The sequence below is a fragment of the Chiloscyllium plagiosum genome, unplaced genomic scaffold, assembly GCF_037043375.1.
Source record: "Chiloscyllium plagiosum isolate Xiang-an unplaced genomic scaffold, Cpla_swu_hap1 HiC_scaffold_5, whole genome shotgun sequence".
Classification (NCBI taxonomy): Eukaryota; Metazoa; Chordata; class Chondrichthyes; order Orectolobiformes; family Hemiscylliidae; genus Chiloscyllium; species Chiloscyllium plagiosum.
The window spans coordinates 63,020,199-63,045,506 of NW_028270143.1; the positions used below are offsets into that span (position 1 = coordinate 63,020,199).

At 40.3% G+C, this 25,308-nt stretch overlaps 1 protein-coding gene across 1 annotated transcript in view; it reads right to left on the reverse strand.

The window, feature by feature from the left end:
- LOC122550254 (contactin-associated protein-like 2) overlaps positions 1-25,308 on the reverse strand; it is a 2,045,475-nt gene that overhangs the window by 144,557 nt on the left and 1,875,610 nt on the right. The window contains exons 19-20 of the mRNA XM_087987230.1: positions 20,905-21,129; positions 5,710-5,843 (exon numbers count right to left, since the gene is read on the reverse strand). Of these exons, the coding sequence (XP_087843356.1) occupies positions 5,710-5,843; positions 20,905-21,129 (359 nt within the window). The remainder of the gene's footprint in view (positions 1-5,709; positions 5,844-20,904; positions 21,130-25,308) is intronic.

The window sequence follows — 25,308 nt, forward strand, 5'->3', positions numbered from 1 at the left end:
TAGATTCTAGTTTTGGTAGGGCTCCTTGAGGCCACACTGAGTTGAATGTAGCCTTGATGTCAAGGGCTGTTGCTTTCACTTTGCCTCTGGAATTCAGCTCTTTGTTCATGTTTGAATCAAGGTTGTAATGAGGCCAGAAGCTGAGTGGCCCTGGGGGTATCCAAATTGGGCATCACTGAGCAGATTATTGCTGAGCAGGTGCTGCTTGATGGTATTGTTTGAGAACACCTTCCATTACCTTACTGATGATTAAGAATAGACTGATCATAGAATTATGGAATTCCTAGAGTGTGGAAGCAGGCCACTTGGCTGATAGAATCCACACTGATCCTCCAAAGAGTATCCTACCCAGACCTACCTTCTTACCCTATTCCTGTAACCCTGCATTTCACGTGGCTAATCCAACTAACCTGCACATCCATGGACATTATAAGCCACTTAGCATGGCCAATCCACCTAACCTGCACATCTTTGGACTGTGGGAGGAAAGCAGACCACCCGGAGGAAACCCATGCAGACATAGGGAGAATGTGCCAATTCCATACAAGCAGTCACCCATGGGTGGAATTGAACCCAGTCCTTGTGTTGTGAGGCAGCAGTGCTAAGCACTGAGCCACTGTTCTGCCTGACTGATGGGACAGTAATTGGATGAATTGGAATCACTCAGTCAGGTAGATACCAGTTTTGTAATTGGACTAGAACAGCTTGGCTGGGTAACGCCAAGTTCTGGAACACAAGTCTTCTGTATTATGGGCAGAATGTTGTCAGGGCCCATAACCTTTGCAGTATCCAGTGTCTCCAACCATTTTTCATATCATGAGCAGTGAATTGAATTGGCTAAAAACTGGGGGTATTGCTGGGGACCACTGGAGGAGGGCATGATGGATAATCCACCTGGCACTACTGGCTGAAGTTGCTGCAAGTGCTTCAGCCTTATCTTTTGTCCCAAAGTGCTGGGCTCTTTCATCATTGAGAATAGGCTATTTGTAGATCCTTATCCTCCAGTGAATTGTTTAATTATCCACTAGCAGGACTGCAGAGCTTAGATCTGATCCATTGGCTGTGGGTTTTCTTAGTTCTGTCTATCACTTTCTGTTTATGCTCTTTGGCATGCAGGAATCCTTTCTGGTAGCTTCTTCACATTGACACCTCATTTTCAGGTATGCCTGGTGCTGCAATGAGCATTGATCCCCTGGCTTGATGGTAATGGCTGAGTAGGAGCATTACCAGACCATGAGGTTGCAGATTGTGCTGGAATATATTTTTGCTGCTTTTATGGCCCACAGAGCCTCATGGATGCCCAGACTTGACTTGCTAGACCTGTTCAAAATCTGTCCCATTTAGCACAGTAATAGTGCCACACAACATGATGGAGATTTATCTCAATATGAAGGTGGGACTTCAGTGCTGAGAGGAATTTTTCCTTCATGAATGTTGCAGAATTTACAAGGATGTTGCCAAGGTTGAAGGGATTGAGCTATTGGGAGAAGTTGAATAGGCTGGGGCTGTTTTCCCTAAAGCATCAGAGACTGAGGGGTGACTTTATAAAGATTTATAAAATCATGAGGGGCAGAGATAGGGCAAATAGACAAGGTCTTTTCCATGGGGTGGTGAGTCCAGAGCCAGAGGGCATATGTTTAAGGTGAGAGGGGAAAGATTTAAAAGGGACCTAAGGGGCAATGTTTTCATACAGAGGGTGGTGTGTGTATGGAATGAGCTACCAGAGGAAGTGGTGGAGGCTAGTACATTTATAATATTTAAAAGGCATCTGAATGGGTATATGAATAGGAAGGGTTTAGAGGGTTATGGGCCAAGTGCTGGCAAATGGGACTAGATTAATTTAGGATACCTGGTCAACATGGACGAGTTGGGCTGAAGGATCTGCTTCTGTGCTGTACATCTCTATGATTCTATGGAAGAATCTAGGTCCAAAGAGCTTGGTCTCAGAATAAAAGGGTATTAATTTAAATCTGGGATGAGGAGGAATTCCTTCTCTGAGGACTGTGAACCTTTGGAACTCCTTGCCACAGAGAGCAATCAGGACAGAGTCCTTGTGTGTATTTAAGGCTGACATAAATAATTTCTTGAGGGAATGCAGGGTTATGGAGGAAGGGCAGGAAAATGGGCATAAGGAGTGTCGGATCTGGCATGATCCTATTGAACAGTGGAGCAGGCTAGAGAGGCCAAACAGGATACCTTTGTACCTATTTCTTATCTTCCTAATAGCTAGTTTTAATAAATATTTGTTGGAATCTTCGATGCCACAATATTCATTTTTGATTTCATGCACTACAGGAGATAACATAAACATTGCCACCATGCTGGGGCAAACTGACACAAATGTCCACCAGAGTTTAGAAGAATAAGGATTGACTTCATTGAAAGGTATAAGATCCTGAATGGTCATGAGAAGGTGGACATGAAAGAATGTGTCTTCATCTGGGTGAGTCCAGAACCCGGGGACACCTTTAAAATGAAGGGTCACTCTTTTAGGATAGTGATGATTAAAATTTATTTTGGATTTTGAGGTGTTGGAATTCTCAGCAGATAGTGGACGTGGGATTATTGAATATGACTAAGGCAAAAATAGATAGATTCTTGTTCGGCAGGGGAATCAAAAATTATCAGGGTGAGATGAGAATTCAAGACACAAACTGAATAGCCATGTTAATATTGAATGGTGTAATAAGTTTATATATTTGCATGTTCATAAATATTTGTCTTTCTTCAGCTTAAGAGTGCCCTTGTCCCAAACCTCAACTCCTTCATTAATGATGTATCCTTTACCATAAGGTCATAAGTTAGACGATGATTGCACATGTTCAACACTATTTACATCTCCTCAGACACTGACAAATGTTTATGGATAGTTGCAATTAGGTTTTGTCCTGCATGTTGAGTTTGATGCCAAAGGTACAATGTAAAAATAAAAAGAGCTGTGACAACAAAAATGTATTAGGGACAGGACTATTTCTCACTGTTTTTTACCCTACAGCTGAAAGCAGGGTTTCAGAGATAAAAATGAGGAAAGAGAGTGATTTTGTCAGCAATTCTATTCCTAAAGTGTGAGTGTGAAAAGGGAGGAACATAGAGTCACAAAGTTGTACAGCATGGAAACAGACCCTTCGGTCCAAATCGTCCATGCTGACCAGATATCCCCAAATTAATCTAGTCCCATTTGCTAGTATTTGGCCCGTATCCCCTTAAACCCTTCCTATTCATTTATCCAGGATTCTGGGTAATCCAAGATGGAGGATGGGAAAAAAATTGTGCCTGTAGGAGCTGCTCTTTTTTTGAGGTATTTTCAGTGTAGGAGTTGATTTCCTCAAATGTTTGGAGCAGTAGTTACTGTTTTACAAGCTGATGCATTGTTTTGCAACTTTGGATAAAAAGAGATCAAAACAATATTACTTTAATAAAGAAGGAAAAGAGAGATAGAGCAGATACCACATGAGAGGACAAGTAAAACTGCACAGCGGTCTGACCTAGCAGTGAACCTTCACAGCTGACTGCCTTTGCTGTTTAGTTTCCAGTATCTCTGGACATCGGAATTTGTTCTAAGAAATAAACATGGTGGTAGTTATTTGGATTTTTCAATTATTGAAAACACAAATTCAAAATTGAAAGAGGGAACAGTTTAATGTTGTATGCAGAAAAGAGTGCAACAATGGTAAATATAATTGTGACAAACCACATCTGAGTTGCATTTGCATTTTATCAACTAGGTAATTCAGTTTTGAAGGCAAAATGTGACAAATTTGGAAAAGACTGGCGGTAGTTTAAAAAAGGCTGTCTCCACTTTGGCCATGACACCCTGTAACTCAAGATCACTAAAGGAAGCTTAGAATGTACAATTTTTTCACTATGGACTTTGACTGTTCTCAATTGCACCTCCCCCATGCTATAAAATCTAGTTGTCCCTTGAGTTCTCAATGTTCTAATGTTTCTTTTCACTCAGATTTGTCACTGAATACCTTTTTTTTGTGAGAGACTAACAGAGACAGCTTTCTCCAGCTTGTTTCAGTCACAAATTGTTAATTTCTATTCTATGAAAAGTAGCTCCCTGAAATATACAGCTGGTCTGTGCATTTCATTATGTTCAATAGACGTTTGTTTCTAAGTGTGATAATTGTAGGCGATGTATTTTATCTCAGTACATGAAACTTATCATACATGTATGCTTTATGTTTGTTACTGGAAATGTTTATTATATTCTGTTTCTACATGTCTAAATCAAAACAGGATATAAGTGTATCTTCACCCCTGACTGGTTGGGCTAGTTTTCAGCAAACCTGGATAAAAATGTTAATTTCAGTTCCAGACAATTTCATTTTTTCCACCCAGATTTCTTTGCTTGGCCAAATGGTGTGCTCAATTGATTGCTGTGGCCATCTTAAGTCAGTTTTTTCCCTCCCTTTTTTAAAAATAGCATTTATGCTATGAAGCTCCCGGTTATTAAAATAAAGTGATGGATGTTGGAATTTGGAAGTCAGTCATCCATTTTTATCACCAAAGTGACAGACTGTACCTGGAATATTTGTGTAATTTCAGTCTCCTTGCTTAAGGAAGCATTTCAGAGAAGGTTCACTCAGGAGATGAGGGAATTATCAAACTTGTGAGTAGTGGAAGAAACTGTGAAAGGGTTTACGGCTCTGCAGGACCCCCACCAGAGCAATCAGAACAATTTACATACTAAGAGCTTTGACACAGACTGTAGCCTGGTGAAATTGACCCTGCTTTAGGAGCCAGCTTGAATTCTCAACTTATTTCAAATACTAACTGAATTAAATAATTGATATGTCCCTGCCGAATAAAGTCACTATTCTTTAAACTTTGCATGCTGATTTAATGCATCCCCAAAAGACAAAACAAAACTGGGAGAGTTTAATATAAAAGGAATACAACAGAGAAAAGTTTTCACAATATTAGATAACTGTGTATAGAAATTCAAGTAGGAATGCAAGAATGTGTGAATACATTTTATGGCTTGCTTCCCAAAAAAAGTTTAAAAAATGTAATAGAATCCCATTCTTTTTCTTTGTGGAAAGGAAGAACAGCAGGCCACATATTGGCATGGCACTGTTATAAATAGAGCCGTAGAGATATACAGCACGGAAACAGACTCTTCGGTCCAACTCATCCATGCCGACCAGATATTTCAACCCTATCTAGTCCCATCTGCCAGCACCTGGCCCATATCCCTCCAAACCCTTCCTATTCACACACCCATCCAGATGCCTTTTAAATGTTGCAATTGTACTCACCTCCACCACTTCCTCTGGCAGCTCATTCTACACACGTACCACCCACTGCGTGAAAATGTTGCCCCTTAGTTCTTTAAAGTTATATTTTAAAAGATATATTTTAAAAGATTAAAAATATCAAAATTGGTTTCTGAGAGTCACTTGTGTGAATTAAATATCTATCTTATCTCTGAAGTAGACAAAATTTTTTTCTATTGTGATTCATTGTTGGTCATGGCGAAAGTTAAATTAAATCCATTAATATTTTAATTGTAATATGTTACTTTGACATTCAAATGACAAAGGGCTGTGGCTGACTAAAACAATAGGGGTGATCTGTGTACAAGAATATCTTGATCTTTCTGAATAACGACATCTCTCATCTTGAATTGAGGTGAAAGAACAACCATATAGAGATACAAGTTCACCTGATCAAGCATCTTATTGCCACAAGAACAATATTTACCTGGAGATGTAGCTCCTTCCCATGTCTACTGATGTTGACACTATGTGGTTGTCCATTAGCTAGATTTCGATGGTTCAAGTCAATTCTGAAAGGCTCTTTTGTGCCTCCTAAGTTGTACCGAATCTGAAGGCTTCCTGTAAAAATCAGAAGGACTTCTCAATATTAAATAAAAACTGTACTTTGAAAGATTGCAATCACTGGCTTTATCATTTAAAAGTTTTGGCAATAATTTTCTGTCAATGTATCAATATTTCAATAAAGTTATAGAACAGTTAATGTAATTTGCACTGCAGCCTCTTAACAACTGGACACAAAGTGGTCAGAAGTCTCCTGATGATTCAATGGCCTGAGTTTTCATTACAATATGGGAACTGAGCATGGGGACCAATGCCGATACCCAAATCCAAATGGTGTTGTTCCAGATTTGTCCACCACTATTTTTAAAAGAGTAGGGGCAAGCCCTATCCAATTATGTTTGTTGGGTAAGCTTCTGAGGTTGAAGGACCAATGGAAGACCCACCAGGACTGACAAATTGGTAGACCCACTGCCCGACAGCGGGAGCTACTAATCAAAGGTGGACAGATAATAAGGGAGAAAACTCCTTCTGTTTGTTTTCCATTTTTAAAATGACCACAACAGATGGGCCATGATGTTTGAGTGGCAATTCCTCCATGGAACAGCCAACAGCAAGATCAGTAGCTTATGGGCTATTAGATGCTAAGATGCTGCAAGTCACTTGGATAAGCTAGCTGTGTGCTAGTGGGCAAATACTTGGCAAATGCAATATAATGTGGATAAATGTGAAGTTATCACTTTGGTGGCAAAAACAGGAAGACAGATTATTATCTGAATAGTGGCAGTTTAGGAAAAGGTGAGGTACAACAAGAACTGGGTGTCACAGTGGAACAGTCATTGAAGATTGGCATGCAGTTGCAGCAGGCGGTGAGGAAAGCTAATGGCATGCTGGCCTTCATAGCGAGAGGATTTGAGTATCGGAGAAAAGATGGCTTGGTGCGGTTACACAGGGCCTTGGTGAAGCCACACCTTGAGCATTGATTGCAGTTTTAATCTCCTAGTCTGAGGAAGGACATACTTGCTATTGAGGGAGTCCAGCGAGGGTTCACCAGACTGATTACCAGAATGGCTGGACTGACATATGAAAAAGAATGGATCGACTGGACTTGTACTTGCTGGAATTTAGAAGAATGGGGGGGGGGAGGGGAGTCTCATAGAAATATATAAAATCTTGGTGGGACTGAACTGGCTAGATGCAAGAAGAAGGTCATAGTCGAAGAATAGGGAGAAAGCCATTCAGGACTGAGGTGAGGAAGAATTTCTTCACTCAGGGTTGTGAACCTGTGGAATTCTCTACCAAAGAAAGCTTTTGGGACCCGTGCATTAGATATATTCAAGAGGGAACTAGATGTGGCCCTTGAGGCTAAAGGGATCAACAGGCATGGAGTAAAAGTCGGAATGGGATACTGAGATTGCATGATCAGCCATGATCATATTGAATGGTGGTGCAGGCTCGAAGGGTACCTATTTTCTATGTTTCTATGTTTCTATAAGTGCAGGTGGGTACCCTTGATGGTTCAAAGGCAGCACCATATTTCTGGCCTGATCTCAAAGTTGTACAGCTTAGAAACAGGCCCTTTGGCCCACTATGTCCATGCTGACCTGTGTCCTCTGTCCTGATTTGGACGTGGTGCAGACTGGAATGGATTAACACTGGATAAACAGGTTGCAATTAACCAGGAATATTCTTTGAATGAATTAAAGAATAAAAATAATAACAATAACTTAGATTCTGCAATTTTCATTTTAAATTTTACAAAACCTGGCTTGTGTGTGGAATGTACACCTTGTTTTTATTTGCTGCCCATTGTGTAGGGAATACTTATTTGTGGACTGAAGGTACAATCTTTCATCCAAATCATGCACAATTCACATAACAATTCATATTCTATATAACCCCATATCCTGTTTCCAATTACTTTCAGGGGTTATGAAGGATGTACTGCAAAATTAATCAGTAGTAAAATGCCTGTAGAGCCGAGAGGTTGCTAGTCATCGTATTTTGGCTTACGCATTGTTCATTTGTGTCTTTCTAAAATTTATGACAGCTGCGAAGGGAAATCTGATGTCTCCAATTTTGAAAAACTGTGCATTAGCTTTCCCTTAAGGAAGGCTTTTTTGACTTACGCAATTTTTAGTAGCAAAATGGGAGCAATAAGTATATTCATTCAACTCCTGTTTGTCAATATAAAAATGACATGCGTTATATCAATATCTATGGTTACATACATTAGTCCAGGATCCATCAGCATGTCAAGTCAATCCTGACACACTGAATAACTTGGTAATTCCTCCAAAACAATTTATCTAATAATACTATCAGTAATCAGTATTAAAAACTATTGAAATTATTAACTAATCAAAAGATATTTATGTTAATTTTATTTACTGAAATATTTCAATAAAGTGCTCCAGTTTAATTACATGTTTATTTGTAAGTGAATATTGACAAGCAGGTGGTGGGTGTGGCTGGGCTAAGTGAGCTTCTTAAATACCCAATAATACTCATTTAAAGATTCTCAATTATGGGCCCAATTTGCTAATAGGAAGCCCCCACGTGGGATTCCATGCCTCCTGCCAATTCCAATCCCTCCCACCCATGTCCTTCACGTCCCTAGCCAGGCTGTGTCAGTCCGCCTCTGCATGACTTAAGACTTCCCTTTCTCCAGCTTCTGTTGATGCCTCTTCCTCAAGAACATTTATGGCTGCAGCAGTGGTCTCCAGTTCTGATTGTACCAGTGTCCATCATGCCTGGATGTCACTTTTTATCTGGGCATCATCATTAAACAAGCAAGCAGAATCTTATAGGGGTCTGAATGACTTGGGTTATGTTTGGACTGATGTCAGAATACACCTAGAAGTTTGGTGAGCCCTTTCTCAATGTCGGGGGCATCTCAGATCATTATTTATGAGCTTGATAAGTGGTGTGGCGAGTATGTTGTTAGGGGCAGCAGGAAGTTAGAATTTGAGGGGAAAATGCTTGCTAAACATCTTAGTAAAAGTGTAACTCATCCCTTTAATATTCACCTTCCCATCTTACCAAACAAGCTAGATGTCAAGAAATCTTAACATGGAAATTAAAGCGGGTATCAGAGGAATTCAGCTCACAACTCAATCTGAACTATTTCCATGTTGGACACTAGGCACCAACATTTCAGGACACGCTCATGGACACCAGCCACATGCAACATATGCCCTTGGATGTTGGCATCTGATATGTGCCAGCCTCTAAGAACCCTCACGATACATCTTCAGTCTACTTACATGATATCGCTGCACTTCATTGCTATACCTTGGGCTGTGGCTCTCATTGTAAAGCTGCAGCAAGGGCACTGTGCACTCAGCAACACACAGCCAACTCATGGACTAGACCAGACTGCATCTCTGACTTCTTCATTCACTGTCATATAGCTTACTCACTCTGAACCTAACCTAAGTTCATGCTCACAGCATCCCTATCTTGCATTAGCTTGCATTTGAGTACTTTGCCCCTTAGCCAAAGTGGTCATATTATTTCTACCTTGCCTTGCCCTTTAGCACAGGCACAAAGGAAGGCAGCTTACCATCTTATGGGGTACCAGTCTCAGTCAAGGCAGGGGGTCGGGCTTTGTTTAGGGAACTCCAGCACAGCAAGTCAAGGGAAACCGCCAATAACTTGGATACAGTCAGCTTCAGGAACTCTCCATGAAAGTGATGAAGAGTCAAATTTTAAGCAGGCTACTACCTATCTTGAGTCTTTCCGCCCTATCAAAGGATTTTCTTTTCTTCGTGAATGAGAAAGAGGCTGGTAACATGGGAGATGAAAGTGAATGGCACAGCCGTTACTTTCCAGGTGGGTGGGGAGGTGTCCCAAGGAATTGAGTAGGCAATGCAGATGGCATGTGGCGTTAGTTGTATTGGGTTAAGGATGGGTGCCAGTGATTGAGGGAAGATGTTGCAGGAACTGGTGAGAATATTGGAGCATGAGCCTTGGTGGAAGAAAGGTACAGTAGGAGAGATGAGTGTGATGTTTTGGAGAAAAGATAGTGACACTTCTCTTTATTCTATCATGGGATGAAGGTGTTGCTTGCGAGGCCAGCATTTATTGCACATCACTAATTGTCAATCATCTTGCTATGGGTCTGGAGTCACATGTAGGCCAGACCAGGTAAGGATGGTAGGCAGAGGTGGGTACTGATGAAGGGCTTTTGCCTGAAACGTTGATTTTCCTCTAATCTTGACGGGTAAGGATGGCAGTTTCCTTAATAGATTTTTCCTGACAACCAACATTGGATTCATAGTCATTATTTGATTCTTAATTCCAATTCCACCATCTGCTGTGGTGAGTTTTAAACCAGGGTCCCCAGAACATTACCCAGCTCTCCAGATTAACAGTTCAGCAATAATACTACTAGGCTATTGTCACCCTCCCATAAACCAGTGAAGTGGTGATTGCCTTAACCCACTTCTTACAGTACTCAGCATTCTTCTAGACTGTCGTCTAGATGGCGAATCTAAGACAAGGCTGACACGGTCTTGTGTTATGCTCATCACTGCTCGTCCTTAGCCCCATCCAACTCCTGGTGCATCAATGAGGCACTGATCTCCTCCTGTCTGCCATGTCCAGGACAAATGTCACGAAGTGTGCAGGGTACCTTTGTGCAGGGTATCAGTGCTTCAGTGCCAAAGATAGGCTGAAGCATTTGCACCAATCTTCAGCCAGAAATGTTGAGTGGATGATCCATCTTGGCCTCCTCCAAAGGTCCCTAATATCATAGATGTAAATCTTTAGTCACACGCCTCATAATGTAAGAAATGGTTGAAGGTACTGGATACTACAAAGGCTATGGGCCTTGACAGCATTCCAGCAACAGTACTGAAGACTTCTGGTCCAATGTTACAATATTGGCATCTATCTGACAATGTGGAAAATTGCCTAGGTCGGTCTTGTACACAAGAAGCAGAATAAATTGAACATAGCCAAATTCCACCCTGTCTACTCTCAATCAGCAATAAAATAATGGAAAGTGCTTTTGACAGCACTATTAAGCAGCAATTGCTTTGCAATAACCAGCTCACCAATGCTTATTTTGGATTCCACCAGGGCCACAGAGATTCTGATATCATCACACCCTTAATTCAAACACGGACAAAAACCTGAACTTCAGCAGTGAGGTGACAGTGACTGCCCTCGACATCAAGGTTGCATTTCTCTCAGTTTGGCATCAAGGGGACCTAGCAAAACTGCAGTCAGTGGGGATCAGGGAAACTTTCCACTCAGACATACCTGGCAGAAAGGAGGATGACTGGGGTAGTGGGAGGTCAGTCACCATAGCTCCAGGACATCTCTGAAGGAGTTCCCTAAATAGACTGTAAATGGAGTGCAGCAGGTCAACAAGCGAGTTCCAATGACCTGCTGAAGGGCATTAGGGATGGGCAATAAGTGTTGGCCAGTCAGTGATGCCCACATCCCATGAATGAATTCATTTTTAAAAAATACAAACATTGGTAATGGACAAGTGAGTCAAATGGCATGTTTCTATGTTGTAAGTTCAACACAACCCAATTTTCCGATTATTAAGTTCCTTAGCCTCCCTAACAGGCTTATGCTTTTTTCTGTCAGATTTTGCTTTCCAACAGCAAGACACTTCAATATCCTTAGGCTCAATAAGTCATTTCCTGTCTCACATATTTAAAAACTGCAAAGCAAATTCAACATTGAAACAGTTAGCATTTGCAAAGTCTTTCCTTACCTCAGTTCCTTTATAACTTAAGTGAATCAGAACATTCACAGCTAAAGAACCCAGAGGCCCTTTAAAAACATGCACTTTCCTCAAATGACAGATTGGTCAATAGCTTATTATTTCTTTGCCTGTAAAAGAAACTGCCTTCTGGCTTCTGTCTCAGAGGATCAACAAATAGATGAGACTAAATTGTGGTTAACCAGCTGTGAGTTTACACAATGATTGTTGATTCTCCCATTAGTGCTAACAGTGACATCCACTCACTTCAATTTTAGTTCCCAGGAAATCCTATCATTTCAAATCTGAAAATATACAAATGAATAGGGGAAAATAAGCAGCATCATTACATAGGAGCCTGCAGTGCCCAGAAAAATTTGTTTGTGTGAATGAAAGGGTAGAAGAAGGCCACCTGAAGGGAGAGAGATAAAGAATTCCATTGTGAAGAGCTGTAGGTGAAGGAAGTATTGACATGAAGTTGATGAGATGGAAGGATTAGGTGGAGAAGTGTTCCAGCAGAAAACATTAGAAGTGGCTGATTACAAATTATGGATGGAGGGAGAGCTCCAGTAACTAGAAGGAAATTTAAGAATTGTGGTATCAACTGAAAAGGATGGAAAATATTAATATAAACTGTGAAGATAAGGGTAGAAGTGTGAACTGTGATAACAGTCGAGAAGATTTCTGTTGGGAACTATGAGTGAGAAAGTGTATATGTTGTCAGGCAAGAATATTGTCAACATGAACATGGGGAGAAGGAAGAATAATGACTATGACAATCATAGAAACATCTTTTAACCAATTTAACACATAAGTACAGTTGGTTCTGCTATAACATGTGTTTCTTCAATGTGAATTGGCTTTAACGTGATTGAAGAATTTAGACAGTTTTTTATAGAATGTGAACCTTTCTTTCATGCATTGGTGAGAATGCGATTCTGGACCCATTAGTTTAAATGGTGCAGCTATTGCGTGATTTTCTTATAATGCAAGATCGCATGAGAACGAAACTACTGTGTAATATTAGAATCAACTGTATGCCCCAACTTCTTCATATTAAATCTAAACAAAATAAATCATGAAGTATGAGTGTTGAGTTGACTGCATTGAACTACTTCATTAAAAGGCATGGCTGTGGATAGACAATGGTTGGCATTCAAGAAATTTACATCCATTGCAAATGTTTCTTTCAGGAGAATACTCACAACAAGAAAAGTGGCCAAATCATTGTTAACAAAAATAATTAAGGATAATTTTAAATCCAACGAAGAGTGATGCTTTTACCCACTCACACCTTGTTCAGGAGGTGTCAATGAAATAGTTGGTTGTCATCTTCCAAAATTCTATAGATTCTGGAACAGTTCAAGCAGGTTGGAGGATAGAAAATATAACTCTGCTGTTTCAAAAAGGAGGGAGAAAACAAGAGTAAAAAAAGCATCCAAAGGATGAGGGTTTTGCTGGCTTAGCCAGTCCCTATGTCCCTGAGGGCAGTTAAAAGTCATCCACATTTTTGTGGGTCTGGAGTCACATGTAAGGACCAGGTAAGGATGGCAGTTTCCTTCCTTAAATAACTTGATTCTTGATCTTCTATGATTGTGTGAAATGGTGGGGTTTGCTCAATGGGTTGAGTGGCCTACTCCTGTTCCTATTTCTTATGTTGTCATCCCTATACTTACTACGACAATCTTTACTTCACAAGTTGAGTGTAACTCAAAATAAGGTTATAACTAGAATGTGCACACATTATGTGCTCAGCATGACCAGATTTCATACTTTTGGTGTCGAGAATGTTTAAAGAAAATGTTGGCCACTTTTATAAATTTTCTACTTCACAGATCTCAGGGTCTGGTGAGAACATGGGTGTGCAAGGTGGATCTATCAAACTTTCTATGCTTTATAGTCATTTCTTAAACTTAAACATTTCTCTGGGCTGAATTTTATGGGTCATTTATGAATAGGAATACACATGGGCGAGCCTGTAAATCCAGGCACCTTGCCATCAGCCGTGTGCTGCCAACTGCCAGCCGTCCCCACTATGATTTGACAGGCAGTTGGCAGAGGGGTTGGGTGTGCTGCAATTAGTGCCCATTTATGGGGTTCATTCCTCCTTCAATTCTTTGAATAAGTCAAGGAGGTCCCTATATCCATTGTGTAGCCCAGCAGATTTAACATTGCAGATTGCTAGTTGCTAACTCCTTTCCACACTCCAGTGCCAATTGAGGTCCCCTTGTCCCATAGATTTTGCTCTCCATACTGACACCACCTACCATCATACCCTCTCCCCAACTTTGCCCAACATGACCCCCAAAACCTCATCAGGGCATAAATGGTCAGCCCCAGTGAGATTCCAGATATACCTACTTTTGGGGTCATCCATGGATTTTCTTTCTACTGGGTCTCTTATAGTAATGGCATTGACCACTGATCCTGTTATGACACAGAGCTGCTGGCTTTGAATTGGTCTGCATCTCAGTGAGGTGGGACTTCCATCTATAGATTAATAGAAATCTACTTCGCCTCATACCAAATGCCCAAAAAATTAAAATGATGCAAGCCAGTTAATTGGATCCAAGGACACTCCAGAGCTTTGTGCTTGGACGTGGTAGTGCTTAATCCAGTCAATGTTTTGTTTAAATTCATTTGTGGGACTTGGGTGTCGCTGGCTGCCCAGCATTGATAGCCCATCCCTGTTTGCCCTTGAGAAGGTGGTGTGAGCTGCCATCTTGAATAGCTGCAGTCCACTTGCTGTGGGTTGACCCACAATGCCGGTAGGGAGGGAATTCCAGGAATTTGACTGTGAAGGAATGGCGGTATATTTCCAAGCCAGGATGGTGAATGGCTTGGTTGGGAACTGCAGGTGGTGGTATTCCCAAGTACCTGCTGCCCTTGTCCTTCTAGATGGAAGTAGTTGTGGGTTTGGAAGATGCTGTTTAAGGATCTTTGGCGAATTTCTGCAGTGCATCTTGTAAATAGTCCACATTGCTGCTACTGAGTGCTGGTGGTGGAGGAATTGAACATTTGTAGATGTGGTGCCAATCAAGCGGGTTGCTTTGTCGTGGATAGTGTCAAGCGTCTTGAGTGTTGTTGGAGCTGCAGCCATCCAGGCAAGTGGAGACTATTCCATCTCACTCCTGACTTGTGCCTTGTAGATGTTCTTTTGGATATACACTCTGAAAGGCCAGCTTGCAGTTTACTTAGTTAAAAGCATGTTTCAACACTCACTGCATTGTTTTCATTAGGCTTATAAATCTACTGTTGACACCTTTTGTGCTCATAACTGTTCAAATCTTTCTTCACTTAGGATGCTTGTAACCAATAAGGGCATCACATCCATTTCCTATCCCATCAGTGGAACCTGAAATTAAAGCCAGATCTGAGGGATGACACAACAGCTTTCTAATATAGTCTGATCTATCTCCCAAATATTAGGCTGCAGGTTTCAGAAAATGAACAGGCTCAAGTGCAATCTTTGAATCTTATTATTTCTCTCTTTAATCTTTGAAGCCTGGCATCAGACATAGGTTCACAAAAGAAATCTGACCAAGACGTTCTGCCTGGGCAGGAGCAATTGCACAAAGTGGATTCAAAGGAGCATCCTAATCACTGTATTAATAGCTTCATTGTTCAGTATAGTACAGAGTTAGATCAGAAATACACCAGGTTTGCTGGTCTGTACTAATTTGAAGATTAGATTAGATTCCCTACAGTGTGCAAACAGGCCCTTTGGCCCAACCAGTCCACACCGACCCTCCGAAGAGTAACCCACCCAGACCCATTTCCCTCTAATTGAATTAACACTATGGGGCAATTTAGCATGGCCAATTCACCTGATCTGCACATCTTTTGACTGTGGGAGGAAACCGGAGCACCTGGAGGAGACCCTCGCAGACACTGGGAGAATGTGCAAACTCCACACAGACAGTCACCCAAAGCTGGAATTGAACCTGGTACACTGGTGCTGTGAGTCAGCCATGCTAACCACTGAGCCACTGTGAAATGGCATTACAATTAATCTCAGCATCTTAGATGAGGGAAGGGAATAGCCAAACAAGGCTTCCAATCTCATATGCTATTCAGTGAGCCTCACTGAAAAATGCTTCTAGATAGATATACCACATTCGAGGCAGGGTTGGGTTTAATGCGGATGTGGATTTAGCTGCAACAAATTTCATGACACTAGTTTTATTGTATTCAGCACACAGGCTTACACTGAGGTATGGTTCCTGTGTATGTTGAGTGTCCATTGAATGGTACATCCTTGCATAAGATGGCAGTTTTAAAAGAAGCAGGAAGAAAACTAATTTTTGGAGAAACTATTTCAGATATTTGAGAGATATTCGTGGTGTGAATTCTTTTCAGAAAGAGGCACTCATTTTAGTCTATTCAGTGACACGTAGCAATTTTTAACAAGTTAAATCTCTTTTCACAAACTGTTGCTACATAATTTACACTACACTATGTGCTCAGATTATGCCAGTGCTGTACTTCCTGATGATAAAAGTACCCAATACTAGCAATTATTTGATACTAAAAGGAATGTGCAAATGGCAACAGAAGATGCATACTCCTTTTAAAAATGACTTAATAAGAAACTTCAGAATTTGGAAACTTGCAAATCTTCACATCTAATTATATTGTAGAATTGCCTGTATTGCAAACTATTTTCCATTAAACACAAATGTAACAAGCTTTACACAAGTAAGTAGTTTGGGGAAATGAATCATAAAAGTATATGTGGGCTTTCACTGGTTTGGATAATTAAATAAACATATGGCAAAACCACTTGTCAGTGAATTGACAAAAATCCAATTTAGAATTAAATGCCTTCAGAATGGATTCATAACATCCATAATTCTATATAAATTGCTCTTATAATTGATGTTTTTCGAAAGTGAAAGGAAAGAGAGTAAACCACCCTGTCAGTTACACATAGACTCAAAGTAGGTACCTTGTTTGACAGAACAAATAACTCAAGAAAGTCGTCAACTACGATATCAAGATCAAAAAATGTTTAGTCCACAAGCAGAAAAATCATACCTTTCTAAATGTGAAGAACAAGTTGAACATGTCAAAATTTGCAAAGTACAAAAACAAATGCACCCCATAAGCTTATATATGCGTGCAGGAAGGAGCGACAGATTGAGTGTGCATGTGAGTGTGTGTGTGGGTATGAGTGCACGTTAAAGAGTGTGTGTGTGTGTAAGCTTGGTTAAGTGTGTGTGTGAGTGTGACAGGGTATGTGTGAGAGGGTACGTATGTTGGTGTGAGTGTGCGGGGTACATTTGTTTTTGCAGAATTAAATTTTATTTTGCTCAAAAACTGCTTGAATCCATGTAAATCTCTGTGAAACTATACAGAAACTATACAGTCTTACATAGCATTGGGACAATGACAGACTTAGAGTAATAGAATCATAGAGATGTACAGCACAGAAATAGACCCTTCAGTCCAACTTGTCTATGCTGACCAATATTATAATAATAGTAGTTTATACTTTTAAAACTAGCAAATTAGACTTCTTAATTTACACATGATATTATTAATACTGCTCTCTCTGGTTTCAGTTTTCTCTCCTCTCATTTCCGGTTCTAGATCTTTCTCCTTATGTGTTTTATTTTTCATGATTAATCTATTCTGCATAAATATTTATTAATCTATCTGCCTCTGTTTTCTTACCTAATCCTGCCTGAAAGCATCTCACTGGAAATTTATTAGCAAATGGCTGAAAGCAAATTTCAAAAAATATTTTGCAACTAACTGCAAAAGGAATATACTCAGGATATCATTCTGTTTGTGCCACTTATGTATCACACTACTTATTATAACAATGTGCATAGTTTATACTTTATGCCCTGTATAATATGATGTAAATTGTGGAACACGAATCTATCATTTTAATATTAGCTGCAATAAACTTGGATTTCTTTTTTCAGTTAGAAAATTGTGGGTTGTTCTGTGTGTCTGAAATTAAAAATGAACTTTTAAGTAGTTCTGTAAACATGGCAATTTCTTTCAAAACAGTTTTTAAGTCTGGCTGGAGAGTGAATTGATTTTGTACACAGTTTGGACTTTAGTCAAAACAATGAATCAAAAAAAAATTAGGAACTACAACAGCAGAACTTCTGTAAAAATTTACAACTGTGATCACAAAATGTTTTGCTGAAAGGAACTGGAATGTATGATTAGCTAACTAGTGCCTACCTCGATGGAACTAGGTTTAGTCATTTACACTCGATACAAGTGATTGAAGATGTATCCACTGCAGTGACTGTAACAAGCTGGCCATCTTAGAATATGAGTTTTCTGATTGGATTGCTAATCTCGTCCAATCAGGGGGCCTGATACTGATATTCTGAGGCCTAACTCTTTAGGAGGCAGTACGATAGTCAAGCACTGTTCATGTGTAAATAAAGGATGATTTGGTAATGGGATGCTACCCTCTGGAGTTATTTCATCCACATCAATTCTGCCACCCATTATGGGCACAAGGTGAAATCCTCCTCTGTGTCATTATGGAAAACAGATCACAGCTGAACCACGGACTTCTCATATTCACAATTTCAAGTGAAACGATCTTTTAAATTTTTTTAATGAAGTAACAAAGACAATTGGTGAAGCTATTGCAGATGATGTGGTGTACGTGGACTTCCAAAGGTGTTTGATAAAGTGTCACACAACTGCTTTGTCAGCAAAGTGGAAGTCCATGGAACAAATGGATAGTGATGGTATGGATACAGGGTTAGTTGAATGTTAGGAAACCACAGACAGAGGCATGGCTCAAGTATCAAATTAATATTGTGCATCCACCTTTACCAAAGAAGCAGATGCTTCCCAAGCTATGGTGACAGGGAAGAAATTCAGTCACTACAATGTTCAAAATTAATAGGAAGATATTGGATAAGCTGTTGTTAGTTAGAGCCGACAAGACATCTGGGCCAGATCAGATGTATCCAAGGATACTGAAGGAAGTCAGAGTGGAAATAATAGGTATAGGCATAATCTTTCAGTCTTCCCTGGGTTTGGGGTGGTGTCAGAGAGCTGGAGGACTTCAAAGATTATGTCATTGTTCAAAAAAAAAGGTTGTAAGAATCAGGCCAGCAATTGCATGGCATGGAGGCGTGGCTAACATTGCTGACTCACAATGCCAGGGACCTGGGTTCGATTCCAACCTTGGGTGACTGCCTGTGTGGAGTTTTCACGTTCTCCTATGTTTTGCATATGTTTTCTGCTGGATGCTCTTGTTTCCTCCCACAGTCCAAAGATCTACATGTCATGTGGATTGGCCATGCTAGATCATCCCATAGTGTCTAGGGTGCTGTAAACTAAGGAGAATTACTCATGGTAAATGTGGGGTTACGGGCACAGGGGTTGAGGTGGGATACTCTTTGGGTGGTCGGTACAGACCCAATGGGCTGAATGGCCTCTAACTGTATTGTAGGGTGTCTGTGATTCTATAAAGACCAGTCTGTTTTACTTTGGTGGTAGGGAAACTTCTAGAAATAATGGTCTGGAATTTCCAATGTGCAGCATATTTGTGCAGCATAGCTGGGAGTTGCACATCAGGACCGTGCAGAACCCATGTCAGAGCAGATACTGAGGGAATTGCCTGGGAAATTGAATATTATGATGAGCAAATCTTCTGCAGCTGGGATCACCCAGATATTTCCATTTAATTCAGAGATTTTGGAAGGTTCTGTTGCAGTTAACTAAATAGTCAGTCAGAAACATTAGATGACTCGTGTCACTCCTGTTTAAGTATTAAACTGACTCTCAACTTACCAAAAACCCTTCTCATATAAACCTCAACATCCCCAAACATTCACTTGATAACGCTCACCTCACCATTACACCCAGCACTCCTCAATCCTCGACTCCTGCCACTGGCCTCAACACTAATCTCTCCTCTGGGAACAATCCACAACCCCCTTCCTGTCACTGAACCTGACAAACCTCCACTTGGGACCACCTGCTACTGGACCCAATGCATTCCTTTCTGGCTGGGATCTGACAACCCCCACCTCTGCTCAGGACCCCATATAACCCCCTCTGTCTGGGACCTGATACAAGCTCTCTCCCTATAGAATGCGGCATCTGTCCTGTGCTGCCGGGACCCGACCAAACCCACCCTTGGGCACTGCACTCACTAACCCAGGATCCAATACCCTTCTGCTGGACATAACTACAACCTTTTCACCAGACCTGCATGGTAAGATATGAAGATGCATTTTTATTAGGTGAGATTTGCGGTTAATAAAGTGTCCTCTTTAACAGGACTCATTGTTGCCCAGTGGAGATACATTAAAAATGCAGCAAGTTGCTCCTGATCTGAAAATCATATCATACCTGACCAGAACAGACAGGGTGAAACTGCTGTCATTGGCAGAAAGGTCAAGAACCAGAGGATGTTGGCTTAAGGATACAGGCAAAAGAAGCAACAGCAACATGGGAAAAGTCTTGCTTACATAATAAGTGGTTCGAATTTTAAACACACTGTCAGAGAAATATGGTGGTCGAGGAGCTAATCAGACCTTTTCAAAGAGGAAAGAATAATTAACTGAAGAGAGATTAAAAAATGCATAACGATGAGGAAAAGGCAGGGAATGAAAACTGTTTTGCTGTGTTGGCAGAGAGTAGATACATTGTGACAAGCTGAATGATGCCTTCTGTGCTCTAACCCCTCTATAATTCTATGAGGCCTGAAATTCATCTTTAGTGGCCTGACTGGCAGAAGATGCAGTGTGGGCCTCTTGCTAGCTCTGTAACCAACAAGAAAGACTCTGCTGCCAATGAAGATTCCTCTCTCTGTTTCCATTTGCCCTGGAATACAAAACTTGGAAGCTGAACATGAGAAAATATGTTCAAATATTCAGTGCTTGATGTTGAGGTACAGAGAGGAAAGTGTCTGTGGCTGAAAGTAGCCACATCCTGTGATTCTTTCTGAATTAGCGACAGGAAGATTATTTGCTGTTTTTACTGGTCATTCTTCACTATTACTGCTGTGCATATTTTAAGATACCCAAGCTTAGCTTTTTGTCACCTATGTTAAAGCTCATTGAATTTAGGCATATGAATTGAGCTATACATAGGAACAGTGTGCACTCTACGTTGAAGAATAGAGCGACCTGTTTGAATTTCTCAATGGCTTAATTTGGAAGTTCTAACCCAAGAAACCGCTTAGTGAGGGCCACCTGTTTAGTGTAAATATGCTATTACTTGCACTTGATGAAGATCTCACACAATCTGCATCAAGTGTGTGAGATTGTTAGCCATAGCTATTCAAATTTAAAATAGAATTAACAAACACCAAGATATTGAAAGCATTTTCAAATCTCAAATTACACATGAAGCACACATTTAAAATTATAAGCAGAGTTATAAAATAGGATGTCACCATCTTACCATTGTGTTTCAGAATCACGGCCATATAATCCGGGGAGTAGGTGCTAATATACAGGAGAATACTGGGCGTGTTTGTCGTGCTGAAACTGAAAACCAGATCCTCTTTGGTCAAGGTAAGGTTGGGGTTTGCTGGCTGTGGTGCACTCTTGAAGTCCTTAGGAATGTCAATAGAAGACAGGAAGTTGTAGCGTATCCAGGTCCCAGCCTCAAAAAACCCACCGACATCTGCAAAAGCAATTGATGTTAGAAAGCAGTTTATGAAAGCAGTTTACACGTAGCAGAAGCAAAACATCAGCTGCATTCTATTAAAGAAACAAGTACCAAATAGTTAATCATGACATGTCAAATACTGTGATTACTAATGGAAGTACTTTACTGTTCTTTTATCCTACTTTCAGCAGTTGAGTCAATGGCAATGGTCTTTACTTAAGTGTTGAAGCAATACAACATGAGTCTTCTTGTGTTGAAGGTCATAAAGCCAACAGTGAATGTGTAAACATAACAGATGGCCTCTTTGATCAAATGGAAGCAAACTGTGTTTGTAGTTGTCTAAACCTCCACAGCAGAATGGCTATGATATAAGACTGATGTAAAGGTTGAACAAATAGCCAACTAACTATTATGAGGGGCAGTAATCTGGGTTAGATGCACAACCTATAAACTGCCCGAACATCACATATATTAATCACATAGTTACAATAAAAGGGGTCAGTAGTAAGACCACAAAATTGAATATGCTCTGTTGGACTAAAGTAGAAATCATTATTAGCCTGCCATTCTTTTTCCTTTGCCTATAAAAGGCATCAACAAAAGGCCAAATGTTCGCTTATTGCACTTGGATTGTTTGAAAAATTGCTTAGCTGAAACAGAGGATATGAAGCAAGATGAATTGCATATCTGGAACACAGCCCATTTGACTTTGTCGTGTGTACTGTTGAGAAGTATTTTTTATGCTTCAGTACAGTGAGAAGAACATCTGCCCATGTGGTGCTCACAGAAGATCATGAATTTGTCACAAGCTTTCAAAAGTAACTGATGTGAAATGTTGAAATAGAAGGTTCTATTCAATTTAACTCACAGTTTACATTCAGAAGCAGTGCTACTGTGCTACTTTGATTGTGCAAATACCAACAGTTTTGTTACGAATTTCTTTTGACTCTTATAAAAATTATAATGATGTCAATACACCTAAATTAAACAATTTAAACATTTCCCCTCCATTCATACATATTGATATGAAAATCAAGTACAAAACTACCATTAATTTTGGAGAATGTTGGATTTCATTACTTTATGTATCTGATTACAGCTCATTTTGTATCCTGTGCCTTTTACTTTGTTCCTAACTTGAGAGCATTGAAGTCAATTATGATATCATTACTTCTGCTCGAACCAAGATTCTGCAATCTAATGTAGCTTCAGTATGTTATTGTTTTCTTGTGTCTAATGTCTAATAACCCATATGAGTAATCATTCCCTGTGTTTGTGTTTCACCTTTGTCTGCAGAAGGTTAGTACATGTGCTTGTAATGATAGATACGTTAAAAATATGAATAATTTCAAAAAGACTCCAATATGATTTTATCCAATTAAATAATTAGATAGGTCCCAATAGACCTTGGATCAATTTGTGGTTGGATCCAATATCAGGATATAAGGTTTGAAAACGCAGGTATCTATAACGATCATTGTTCCAATTTATCATCATTTTGTTTGATTTTCACCACAGGATAATGATCACTTTTGCTTTAGTTATGGTCAATTTATGTGATTTATGGATACCTGTATCCTTAATTAAAATTAAAATGAGATTTCATTACAATTGTTCTGCATTATACATCATCCTGTAACATCACAGTTTCACCTTTGGTGACAACTGCAAATTAGGTTAAAATGGCTGGTGTGCTGCATCTGTAGGACAACAATGGGAACAGATGAATGTCAAGACACTGCTGAGGTGCTTATTAATTTCCTTAAAATTATTTATGGTGTGAATCATTGATGATTGTTTTACATCTAACATTGTTATAGTTCAAGGTGCACATCCACCATTGTCATTTATTGTATCTGTTGCTCCCGATGCGGTCTCCTTTACATTGGGGAGACTGAACGCCTTCTCGCACAGCGCTTTAGGGAACATCTCTAGGACACCCGCACCAATCAACCCCACCGCTCCGTGGTCCAACATTTCAAGTCCCCCTCATACTCTGCCGAGGACATGCAGATCTTGGGCCTCCTCCACCGCCACTCCCTCACCACCTGACGCCTGGAGGAAGAACGCCTTATCTTCTGCCTCGGAACACTTCAACCGCAGGGTATCAACGTGGACTTCACCAGTTTTCTCATTTCCCCCTCCCCCCACCTTACCCCAGTTCCAACCTTCCAGCTCTGCACCATCCTCATGACCTGTCCTACCTACAAATCTTCCTTCCTGCATATCTGCTCCACCTTCCTCTCTGACCTATCACCTTTATCCCCACCACCATCCACCTATTGTACTCTTGGCTACCTTCTCCCCAGCCCCAACCCCCCTCCCATTTATCTCTTCACCCCAGAGGCTCCCTGCCTTCATTCCTGATGAAGAGCTTTTGCCTGAAGCGTCGATTTTCCTGCTCCTCGGATGTTATCTGACTTGCTGTGCTTTTCCAGCACCACTCTAATCTAGACTCTGATCTCCAGCATCTGCAGTTCTCACTTTTGCCTAATTCAGTATATAAATGGAGGAACAATACAATGGGAAGATAAACTGGTTTGTTATGACTGAAAACTGTTCATAGAATCACAATATTATCATGGTGCAGAAGAAGGCAATTCAGCCCACTGTGTCAATACCAATTTTCTGAGCACTTTGGCTTTGTGCTAATCTCAAGCCTTTATCTGTAATCCTGCACATTGTTTCCAATCAAATAATAATCTAATGCCCTCTCAATATCCATTGCTTCATTATGAGTGTCTTTAGCTATCAAATAAATTTGTGTATTGTCAGTCAAACATCTGCACTTCAACTATTCAAGACTATATTAAAATTCCATTGATTCATAATAGATCATTTTGCATTATTAAAGTATTGGGACATTAATAATTGTTCTATGTTTCCAAGCAATCGTTGCCACAATATGCTAGATTTTCCTGTGTGCTTTTTAACTGCACCATTAGACTACAATTAAAAGCATGCATGAATCAGAAACAGTCATTCAGTGTGATTTCCCTTGGAGTGGTCAATTAATGGTTACAGTGCAGGATCACTGCTCAGTTAAGGATGGGCATGTTGTCTGAGCTGGAGGATCAATCAAAGTCCTTCCAGCTCAAAAACAGCATCAGGGTTCAATGGGAAGCAAGTGAGGGAAAGGCACTTTGAAATATAAGGACTCTCTCTCCAAAGCTTGTCAGGCCACCACTGTATTCTGAAAGGCTGTGAGGTGCAAGGTGACATATGGCTGGGATTGCACTCAGGCATAAGGCCTACCTGGTGCATTGGTGTCTCAGCCTGTCCTTGAAGTTAAACTGGCCTCATGGGCGGTGATTGGAAATCAAACTCATCTCTGTTAGCAGGACTTGTTAGGCTCTTAATTGGTTGACCTTCCAATACTTGCACTCAAAACTTCTCATCCCATCCACGGAAAAATGGTATGGGGGATCTTGACGGAGAAAAGGAATTGTTCATGCTCTGGCAGCTCTATTTTAAACACCCTCTAGTCTATTTCCTCACCAGAGACGGCCTAAAAAAGGTCCAATATTTTCAACTTTGACTATTTTCTTAGGATCTATTTGCATTCTTTTTTTATCTTCATATTTTGCTCATTGTGCGCGGGCATAATTCATTGGAACTTGTCACTGTTGAGTATCTCATTCAAATGACAATCTTCATGTGTGAACCCTTATAGTCATGCAGTCATAGAGTTTACAATACATGAAAAGGCCCTTTGGCCCATTGTATCTGCACTGGTCATCAAGCATTTCTTTATTATAATCCCATTTTCCACCACCTGGCCCACAGTCTTGTCCCCCATAATGTTTTAAATGCTCATTTAAATCAATCTTCATTGTCTGAATGGTTCATGCCTATAATACTATATTAAGGAATTGAATTTCCAGATATTCACCACCTTCCGGGTGAAAAAACTCTTTCCACAATTCCTCTCTAAACCTCCTGCTGCTTATCTTAAAGCTGTGTCCTCTGGATATTGACCCCTCAACTCAGGGGAAAGATGTTTCCCTTTCTACCCTATCTATTCCATTCATAGCTACCATTGGCAAATCGTCTGGTCTATGGTAAAACCTTATCTTGCATTGTACCATTGATCTGTCACTAGATTGTAATCAGGGGCAGGGATCCCGGCTGTTTTACCTCTTTAACCTGAAAGCACTGATTCAACTACAGCAACTTTTTGTCTCTGGCCAAATG